This window comes from Sceloporus occidentalis, unplaced genomic scaffold (genome assembly GCF_023333645.1).
Source record: "Sceloporus occidentalis isolate IW3139 unplaced genomic scaffold, rSceOcc1.0.p SCAF_9, whole genome shotgun sequence".
In the NCBI taxonomy this organism is placed as follows: domain Eukaryota; kingdom Metazoa; phylum Chordata; class Lepidosauria; order Squamata; family Phrynosomatidae; genus Sceloporus; species Sceloporus occidentalis.
Window position 1 is genome coordinate 5987486 of NW_028316989.1, and position 11245 is coordinate 5998730.

Here is an 11245-nt window from a genome sequence, read left to right on the forward strand (position 1 = left end):
AGTTGGGTAAACCATCATTAAAATTAAGGTATCCCCCAAAACGCTCCTCTCTCACCCACCCATGTTATACTTTTTGTTTGGGCTGAAATTTTATCCCAGTCTGATTCAAGCAGAGTAAAGAATTGCTTTTTATAAAAGGCAAGGTAGTTTCCCTCTTTCACCAAGGCACCTCTGTGCACAGCAAGACACTATGTGCTAAATGCTTTATATCTCTGAAGGCCAGATGCCTATACTCTATACTCTGTGCAATCTCTTATTATTGGCCATATTGAATGAAGGTTCTTGGACTCGAGAAATCTGGAGAATCAAAGTCTCCAAGCCCTGCTCTATACTGACATAAACAATTTTTTTTTAAAAGAACCCACTGTTTTTACACAATTTCCCCCTAATAATTGATACATGTCAGAAACTTGTGATTGTCCCAGCAGGCAAATACCTTTCTATTCAGCCAAGTCTTTGAAAACTGAGTGGCTGCTGAGGAAAAGACCTTCAGAAGAGGGTGGAGGTGTGCCAAACGTGTTTATAGTTTAACCTGATTGACAAATGAAATGAATTTTCTGGGAATGAAACTCTCTTGCAGAGGGAGGATAACCTTTGGCTGAGAATCCTGTAGCTCTGAATTTCCTAAATAAAGCAAGGAGTTGGACTAGATGGGTCTCTAGCTCCCTTCTAATCTCATGATTCTATAAGTCTCTTTTGTACTCTACCCTGATTGCAAGGGGAGCAGCATTGAAGCCCTAAATCATAACCAACATAATCTGAAGCGCAGCATACCTTCGACTGAATTTGAGAATGTTTAAGTGTGCTTTTAGAGATTTATGTTCACTTGATGATTTCAGTGGGTGGCAGACATAATTATTCTGAATGCAGCTTGGAGGGCTTAGAAACTAAAGAAATGGATGAGCAGGTATTGCTTTAAGAGGCAATGGAGGAAGATGGGCAAGTTTTCTATAAACAAGAAGACAAATGCTAGATCCTGTTCACACACACACATGCTCCATGTTATTCTATTGCAGTGATCAGTAGGAGCCAGCATAGTTTTGTCAAGATGTTTGATCAAAAAAGCAGTCCTGCCAAACTGATAATGCTGTTTTGTGCATCCGACTTGAGGGTAGAAAAAGCTCTAATGGTTTTAAGTTACAAGAAGGTAGATTTTGATTGAACATTAGAAGGAATATCTTGACAGCAAGAGCAGTTTGATAATGGAACCAATTGTCTAGAGAGAAGGTTGAGTCTCTTTCTCTGAATGTCTTCAGAAAGAGGCTGGACAGCTATTGCTGTTGATGATTTAGCTGGAATTCCTGCACTGAGCTGTTTCTCTGTAGCGACTGTAGGAAATGTGAATGGCTATCTGACATTGGTAGTATATTTTGAAGTGCATGAAGATAGTTCCCATAACCACAACTGCATGGAAAGTGCAAAACCCCACAAGCCAGTTCTAGCTATTTTCACTTACATCAGGAGCACATCTTTTGTAAAGTTAATGGTTGTTAACTGTCCTTTCAGGATAAATTCATTCCAGGTTAATTTGCTCCAATATATGCATGCTTGGAGAATCCTCACCAGCTGCTGTAAGAACTATAGCTAAGCTCATCAGGAAGAGAAATGAGGGATGCCAAATTAGAATCTTCCCATTAGAAAATTCCAGTGCTTCACCTCTGAAAACCCTGGTTCTGCTACATGACTGCAAGACCACCAGATTAGGATAATAATAATAATAATAATAATAATAATAATAATAATAAAATTTTATTTATATACCGCCCTGTGGCGAACCAATCCGGGCGGTTTACAGCATTAAAATAACATACAGCATAAAAACAATTTATTTCCCTCCCCCCTTAAAAAGTAATTAAACAACATATCTAATTTAAAACCACAATAACTAGTTAAAATAACAATAAAATAAACAAAATAATACCAACCAATAAACCACTGCAACTTCAGTTCTAAAGAAAAGGGGGCTTTGGAGACATTACTGAGGAGGGGGAAATCCTAAGATCCTGAGTGTATTTTGCAAAGGAAATCCCAACGCCAAATCTTCACCCACAATGGCGAATAACTGTAACCACAAAGTTGCATTCATTTATGGTACATTCTGGCAAAGTGTGACCTATGAACCACACTTGATCCATGGGCCATTTTTGTGACCATAAAACCCTCAGGGATTAACTGAGGTCCCTTCTGAAATAGGAAGTAAACAGGAAAGAGGAAATGCTCTCTTTTGAAATAGAAAATAAGCTGGAAGTAACTTCCACTCACTTTTTGTTGTTAAGAAAGGCCACTCCTGGAGCTAAAAGGTCAAGGGGGGGGGGGGGCTAAAAGCATGACAAAAAAGTGACCCCATACTTTGTAGACAATGCTTGGGGATATTAGGAGCAAAACCTTTTTCTCAAGTTGTGTGGTAGGGAGACACCCCTCCAGTTCTCTTGGGTGACTATAATACAGCCCCATAGCCTTCCACAGTTGCAGTTTCCTCCTTAACAACATGCATTTCAGATCACAATTATCCATAATGCCAAAATACTACCTATATGCTATTGCTTTGCCAAAATCATTGTCTATGTTTGTATTCCTTCCTCTCTTTTTTTTCAGATTACTTTGGTGCTTTTCAGGCAAGCACCAACATTTAATTATATAAATTGGAATTAAATGTCCTTGACTCTGTTCATTGCTTTGAAGAAGCAATTGCCCAACTGCAATGTATCTGCCAGCATTCCAGCCCAGCCTTATCATTGTTTCTAAAGATCCATGATAAGATTTTAGCACTTGTTGTCAAAGGCCATATTGCATTTGCCATCTTTTATTACCGCCACTGAAAAGGGCATATGGTCTTTAGTCTAACCTTAAATTATATTTTTGTTCCATTAGCAAAGCAATCTTTGTAAACAGAAGCTAAAACAATATATGGGCAATGCTTATCCTCCCATTAAGGAAACTAATCTTCAGTGCTTATCAAGTTTAAAAGTTATTGTTTCAGTAGAGAAGAAAAATCTTCTGGATTCCTTTTACCTCCCCAAGTAAGACCTATATCCTTTATTCTGTTGGCACTAAGTAAGTTCAAACTACAGAGATCCATCAAGCATGGCACTCTATGAATATTAGCTAAGTCCCAATAAACTCACAACGAGTAATTCACTGAGTTCAGTGGGCTTTAATGAGGACTTAAAAGCTTGCTTCTCTTTGTGAGTTTCTGGATTTTACTGAGGAAAGTAAAATTAGATTGACCTAAAGACCAAGAGATAAAAGCACTTTTTAAGCAGATGGAAAAAGAAACAGTACATATCATTAAATACTGGGATATTCATTTCCCCTTTTCAATCACTGAACCCTTGCTCAGAAAGTGGGCTTCTTCATTTGATTGCATATCAACCTACCTATCTCTCCTCCTGCTTACTTATCTATCATTGAAGCGTATATAAATCAAAACTAAAAAAAGAGTGCAAATTACAATGAAGCAAGTCATGACTTTAGCTGTAGTTCCTATTTTTATTCCACTGCAGTACCCAAGTGAAATAGGCTAGCTTGAGAAGCCAAAGTAGTCAACAGTTTCAGTATTGTCAGAAACATCCATCTAAGAAAGTCATTCCATCTTCCTCAAACCTTAGATAACATTAATTTTGTATGCAAACCATCACCATCATCCCCCAAAAACCTTTGAAAATATTATATATTTTGGAACATTTTAGACCAGCATCAAGTTGGGTTGCTGAGGGAAAGCATCACTGGGACCATAAGTCCTTTTGTCACTCAGCACAGAAGGAAGCTATTCCATCTCCAAGCTTTCAAGTATCTACTCCCAGTAAACATTAACATAAGCAGAATTCCCTTTGTCCCCTAGTTTGTGATGCTCCCTCTAAAGCTGTGGGACCTCAAGTGAGTGGTGGCCTTTCATGACTCTCAAAAAAGCAACAGATGCAAACTTGAACCAAAACTATCCACCTGATATAAGGAAAGTTGGATGAAATGGAACTGCAGATCTAAAAATGGCCCATGGCCCATTAAGTAGATGTTGCCTCTATTCAGTGCCTACTAATTGATTTCTGTCCCCTTCCAGTTGAGCAACGAGTACCACAAGAGGAAGGCCAATTTTAAATCCTTCTTTATCTAGCAAGGCAATTCAGAAGAGACTTAGCCTGGTCCAAGTATATTTTAAGGTACACAGGTGGCACGTGCTGAGGAATGTAGGCAAAAACGGCAAGGGAAATGTTTATAAAGATATTGGCTTGGCGATTTATCCGAAAAGACATCCAATTTGCATTAAGCCCTTCTCAACCCCAGAATATTTTATTATAACTCACATTGTATCAGCTCTTTATTATAAGTCTCTCATCTTCTGTTCAGGTCTAACAAAATGCAGCCTCATTGTCCCTTTACATCAAGGGTGTGTCAGAGATAATGTCTGTGAAGCCAAGAGTTCTAAGCCAACATAAAATAGCTGGAGGCTAAAGAGAGCCTGAAGTGCCTTCGTTACTGCTGGGTTTTTTTTTTCTTTTCCAACCTCACCTCACCATTGAACAAACCCCTTTCTAGTCCAAGAGCAGTTGAAAATAACCGCCGTCACTTTCCTGCTTGCTGTAATTTAATTAAATAACCTTTCGCACTGAGCAAACCCAAAAGCAAAAAGGCTCATTAATCTTTCTAGTGATTAGAGACACCTCAAGAGCTTCAAACATTTACCTCTCCTTCCCAGCAGCAGAAATGGATTTAGGAGGATCATGGTTCATACCTCACATTCCCTGGAGCCAGAAATGGTATACGTGCAGGGTCCAGATCCATTAACCGATACATCCATGGTCTCGGAATTTGTAGGCTTGTAGTCCACATAATACTCCTGTAAAGGGGAGTTCATTTGCCTTTCAGATTCTCGGGCTTTTTTCCGGCGCCTCTTCATAAGAGAGTGTTGCTGGAGCTGTTTCATGCTGGCTGGATAACGCTTCCACGAGACATAGATGACCAACAAAATCATAGCCACGGAAAGAAAGAGGGCAACACTTCCAGCAATAATCTTATGAAAGGAAACATGCTCATACTCAGGTTCAGGTCCAGATGTCGGGAACTCTGGAGAAGGGCTTGCTGTAAATGATGTTGGCTGATAATCTTCCAATTTGGGAAGCGTAGGTTTTGGAATAAAAATGGGCCTCTGCTGAGTTTTAGGTGCCTGGTAGGGCTTCTCAGTGACAACAACTGGGATTTCAGCACAGATGTTGTAGGTTTCTACAGCATCACTCACCTTTTCACCTTGGATATGCTTGGGGCCTGCACAAATCATGGTACTTTCCTTGTTTCCCTTGAAGTTTTTAAGCCAGTTAAACAGAGGACAGATGCTTCGAGTACATTCCCACATATTTCCAGACAGAGTGATGGATATCAAAGAAATCCAGGCATTGACAGTCTCCTGAGAGATATTGGTGAGTTTGTTGGAATCCAAATTGAGCTTCTGCAGATTGGGCAGGCATTGGAACGTCCCAGGTTCAATCCCTGCAATGTCATTTCCCGATAAATCCAAATTGTGTAAGGAACTCCAAGTCCATGTTAACCCTTGGCTAATGGATCGGATCTTATTCCACTGTAAGTAAATGGAGCGCAGGTTGAAGAGACGTGGAAAGTGAGCAAAGTTGATTTTAGAAAACTGGTTGTGCTCCAAGTGGAGCTCTGTTAGCTTCAAGAGGCCAGCGAAAGCATTGCGGGATAAACTCCGTAGACGGTTGTAGCCCAAATCCAGGAAATCAAGATTGCGACAATCTTGGAAAACTCGAATTGGAACAGTTTTCAATGAGTTTGACCGTAAGTGCAAGATCAAGAGCTTGCGAAGACCTTTAAACTGCTCTGACTGCAGTGCCTGCAGCTTGTTGTACGACAAGTCCAGATTACGGAGGTTGGGGACTGGGTGAAATGTTTTATTGTACAGATGAGTGATTTTGTTGGAGCTCAGAATTAATTCCTTCAGCCTACGGATGCCCTGGAAGGCCTCTTCATCTACAGAACTGATGTAATTATGGTCAAGGTATAGCCATATGAGTTGGTGAAGGCCTGCAAACTGATTTGGCTTAAGCTTCTGGATGCTGTTGTATCGTAACGATAAGCCTTGAGAGCCTCCAGAAATGTTGTGAGGAATGTCCCTAAAGGCATGAGACTCACAATACACAATTTTGCCATCGCATCTGCAGTTCTTGGGGCAGGCTCGCTGAGCCCCTGTCAACGTCACAAATAGCACTGTTGGAAGGAGCACGAAGACTGCACTCATGCCTCTCAGCTGCTTAACTACCTGGAAACCTGTAATATTAGAAAGATGACAGACAGACATTGTAAAGCCATTCCAATCAACCAGAGGTAGCTTATTCACCAGGAGGACTTCTAATATTGCCTAGCAAGTCTAGCTGAATCCAAGGCTTCCTGTCTACCTCCTGCATTTTCCCCCTAGATTCATTTGTATGAAAATGCTTGTAGTTCTGTCCCTTTATCCAGTCTTTTATCCTTCCCAACCCATGTGAAATATCATGCTATAAGATTTCCCCTCCAATTATCTCAGTATGATGGATGATCATTGCCCCATCTTGTTTTTGATTTAATCCCATGTGTATTCCCATGATACACATAACCTGAACAACTAGGATGCTGAGATTTGACCAATAAACATATTTGTCAAGTCACTGTAATGTCACTTTTGGAAGGAAAAGGTACCTGAGGTCCAGGTCAGTTTTAACAGTCCCTCAACATCTCACAAGCACAGCTTCCTTTGGTCTCTCAAGAGGAATATGAATAACCTTATAAATTTGTCTTTATAGGAAAAAGGCGAAAAAACAGTTTGGGAAACTGGGCAAAGATGCATTGGGGAGAATATGATTCAGACAACACGCAAGGGAGGGCTGTTTCATGTGGGTTAAACATAGGTCAAACATGGAGCAATGTAGGCATGCATGCATGTCTGAGGATGGGCCTTATTTTGTGTAGGAAAAGTCTCAAGATGCTAAATAGAAGAAAAAAGGATAGAATTCCCAAATGAATTCCCCACTCTACAACCCCCCCCCCCCACAAATATGCCAAATGCATGTTTATCTTCCTATGTATTTCTATTGATATAAGTATCATCCACAGTGTGATACTTTAGAGACAGAGAAAGAGTGAGCTGCATGGGTTTAGAGAGTGTGTGTGTGTGTGTGTGTGTGTGTGTGTGTGATGCAGACAGCTGTTTGCAGCATAATATTAATTTCTCTGGACACGCATGGCATCATCACAGCAGCAAAAGTGCAAAACCTGCCCCAGCATCTCACCTCTACTTGCTCCCAGTTTCTGCCTGTTTTCATATTTCAAAAATGACATACCGGGCAACTTAGTGTGCTGTAATTTCAGTGTGCCTGCAGCCCACATTCCCCACGTTCTCTGAATAACAACATACAGAGGTCCCAGAAAAGCATAGCCCACACATAACATGCATGTATGCTCACAAGGCTTGTGTGTGTGTTTGCATGTGTTGTGGGAGTGGAGAGTCAGGTAGGGGGCAGAGAAGGACTTTTTCCAGACTGCCTAATAACCCTTGAGCCAGTTGGTCTTCCCAGACTTTTGCAATCTTTCTGAAATGCAATGGCATTCTTCTATCAGGAGAAATCCTGAAGCATCTCCTGTCTTCCTGATAATAAATAATAGCTTTATTGTTGGGGGAGAGGTGGATAGGGACAACAGAAAGAGAGGGGAAAACATGCAGATTTCCCCCCTTGATGATTCTGTCTGGAATGAAGAAGTGATGTGCAAGAGAGAGGCAAAGTGCAAAGAATTCCTAATCTAAATCGCTTTTGATTCTCAGCTCTAATCTTTTTTTTCCTTTCCACTTTCTTGGTTAGCCTCCTTCCCCCCCCCTCCCCATCCACCATTTAAATCCTGACATCCCCCCCCCCCCTTCTTTTCCCTTCTGTGCCAGGAGTACCAGCCAAGCAGAAATACACTCCAGCATTTACAGATGGAGGGGAAAATGTAAACCTGGTACACCATTGGAAGAAGTGGTGGGTGTGGTGGAGGAGGAGGAGAAGAAGACTATTTAATGCCTGCTGAGGATCTAGCATCTCCCTATTTATTTATTTATTTATTTTGGGGGGGAGGGTAGATCCTAGATAGGGATGCAACATGGCTTTGTGTACTTTTGCATGGGGACACACACACCCTGAAGAGAAAGGGAGGGAATGGTTGTTAAGAAGTCCCTGACTGCTCAGAGATATAGGTTTAATCTCTCTAACAATTAACTAAGGCCATGTATTTCAAGATGAATTGCATGCAGAATAAAAGATGCAGGGAGAAAGAAAGGATTGGGACAGCAAGGCGAGGATGGCAGGAAGCTCACCGACTGAAATGTAAAAATATAGAAGCAGCAAGTGATTCTTTTGGCAAAAGAAGACTGTTCACACACACACACACACACACACACAAAGATAAGTGATAAATGGTACCTAGCTATATATGAATTCTTTCTCTCTTTCACAGACACACACTGAACACACAGAGATGCAGCTGTCCTACCAAAGGAAGAAAAGTTCACTCACCCATCCTTTTGTCATCTGTAATGGTATCCCCCTTTTCTTCCAGATGTTTTCCTTCCTCCTGATGGGTTCTGTGGTTGTTTTTGCTGCTGTCCTTGTGTGTGTGTGTGTGGGGGGGGGGGGGTTTGGTGGCCTTTCTTCCTCCTTTTCCCCCCTTCCTCACCCACTCCTTCCAAGCTGTCTTTCTCTCTTCTTCTTCTCCTTCCTCCCTCTCTTTATTCCTAAACCATCACAGCCTCCATGGCACCTCCAAGCCCAGCTGCCATCCTGGGCTCCAAAGCCATCCCTCCTGATTCTTTCCACAAAGTTCCCCAGAGAGAGAAGGAGAGAGAGAGACAGAAAAGAAAAGGGATGGAGGGAAGAATTTAGGGGAGAGGAAAAGGTTGAGAGGTATGGGATGGGGGTTTGTAGAAGGAAAGGAGTCAGGGGAGGAGGAAAGGAAGATTTCAGCTTTCAAAGCCCCTCTTGCGCATCCTTTTCCAAAAGAGCCAAGAGCACAGAATGGGGGAGCCTCACTTCAGAGGGATCTGGAAAAAAATAATAATGGGGGAAGGGGGGGAATAAAAAAGGAACCTGTCAGGGAGAGAAAAGGCAGGGATGTCCCTGGCTTCTTGTCACCATCAGCCTCAGCTTCAGCAGCCTCGGTGGCCAGAGCATCCTTCATCCTCAGTCGGCTCCTTCTTGCCATCTCCAGGCGCCTCGAGCCATCTTCTCCAGCATCCTAAGGACCAGGAAGCTGAGGATGATGGTCTTGGAAGTCACCCTGCCCCCTCCAAGAAAATATATATATAGATAGATAGAAATCTACAGGCAGCTTAGATTTGGATGAGTTGGATGGCTTGTTTTTGCCAAGCCATGGAGGAGATCAGTTTTGGAAGCTTTTCTCTTTATTTTTGCAAAAGCTGTGCGCTGGTCCTCTCCTTTGGAGAAGGGTTTTCCTTCCTCCTCCTCTTCCTCTTCCTCCTCCTCGGTGTTTTTGTTTTCTTTTGCTTCCCCTTCTCCTCCCCTCCCCTCCTTTTTTCCTTTCCCAGGGAGGGATGAGAGATGCTCCGTTGTCTGGCTGGTGCTAATGTTGGAGTTTGCGAGACACTGAGTGCCCTCCACTGGAGAGAAGAAAATCACCGATGAAAAGCACGCACCAGCCCAGGCTGTCATTGCTATGCAGGCTTCCCTGCCTTCAGAAAGGGAATTAAAGACACAGGCATGTTATTCCCTTTCCCCTCCAGCTCCCTCTTCATTGCAGCCACCCTCCAGCCCACTCCTGGAAGGGCTACTTTGCACATTTTTTGCCCCATTATGTATTATTATTATTATTATTATTCCTAGCCATGTCTGAAGAATCCGTATGCAGAGAGATCTCCAAATGCATCTGAAGACATAAACCAAAGTCTATGAAAGCTCATGCTGACAACTTCTTTCTTTAGTCTCAAAGGTGTTACTAGATCTCTCTTCATATTATTATTATTATTATTCAAAGATATAGCCATATTAATCTGAAGAATCTGTATGCAGAGAGACCTCCAAATGCATCTGAGGAAGTAGACTCAAGTCTATGAAAGCTCATGCTGCCAATTTCTTTAGTTAGTAAAGTTAGAAAAGTGAGGTAATAATAATAATATGATGTAGATTGATCCAGTAGCACCTATGAGCTTCCTCTCCCATTCATGCCTACTAGAGGAGAGCAACTTTAACTTGATGTGCAGCACAGTGGGCCCTTAGTATCTGCTGAGGCTTGGTTCCAGGACCTTCCATGGATACCAAAACCCGTGGATGCTCAACAGTATTAAATATAATGACATAATAAAATAGTGTCCTTATATAAAATAGTAAAATCAACGTTTGCTTTTTGGAACACACACACACACACACACACACACACACACACATTCAAGCTATGGATGGTTGACTCCATGTATGAAGAATCTGTGGATAAAGAAGGCCAAATGTATTCACCCATTTGGGCCAGGGTTAATATACTTCAGATATTATCCATAGATCTTGAGCTCTTCATCATCCCAGTTCATTTCAACCATTAATCTTTCCTTTTTAGGGGTTTCTTCTTGCAAATCTACCATTTACGGGCAGTTTCAGTAGACTGTCCCCATATGGAACCCGGGGGACAATAACGTCAAGACCTATAAAAAACCAGCTAGGCTTTAAACAGCAGCTAATGTATGGTTCAGACTAATTTATATCTTGATATATATGCCTGAACCATATTACCAGCAGAACCAATCACAGCATAGCAGCTCCTTCATGTTTTAAAGGCACTTAAATCTAGGTCAAGATTGACAGCTTTCGGGATACAGAACTTCCTTTTCTTCTCTCTCTCTGCAGTTTCTGCCACCTGGCCAGGTTTCTACATCCTGATTGTTCAGTGTTCAAACTGGCTGCCAATTCTGGAACTGAAAAAGCCAAGAAGAATTTCATAGCTAGGATTGCAGGAACTCAAGCTGAGTCTTGGAGGAAGCAATTAATTCTCTGAGTTTTTGTCTTGACACTGTCATCCAGAATGGTTGCACCTTCCTCTGGGATAATCCTGCTGCCTGCAAAATCCAGTGCCCAGCCTCATGGTTCTTTGGCACCAAGATGAAGCAACGCAGCAATTAGTTCTTTCATTCCTCAGGACTCTGTTCAATGTGATGAAAAAGCAAGGGAACCTGACTATAGCCAAAGGGCTAAGATAATAGTTTGGGCCTATTTCTATGGTCTAA

The 11245-nt window shown here is 41.8% G+C and overlaps 1 protein-coding gene across 4 annotated transcripts in view; it reads right to left on the reverse strand.

The window, feature by feature from the left end:
- Window positions 1–9600, reverse strand: part of LRRTM4 (leucine rich repeat transmembrane neuronal 4) — a 234204-nt gene extending 224604 nt beyond the window's left edge. For 2 of the 4 annotated variants that reach the window (XR_016282316.1, XM_089538046.1), the window contains exons 1-2: window positions 8535–9600; window positions 4681–6276 (exon numbers count right to left, since the gene is read on the reverse strand). Coding sequence is in view for 3 of the 4 variants with exons in the window: in XM_089538046.1 (XP_089394172.1) it covers window positions 4724–6276; window positions 8535–8538 (1557 nt within the window). In the remaining variant the exon portion in view is untranslated. The remainder of the gene's footprint in view (window positions 1–4680; window positions 6277–8534) is intronic. The other 2 variants (XM_089538045.1, XM_089538044.1) reach the window with 1 other exon arrangement.
- Window positions 9601–11245: the final 1645 nt, after the last annotated feature.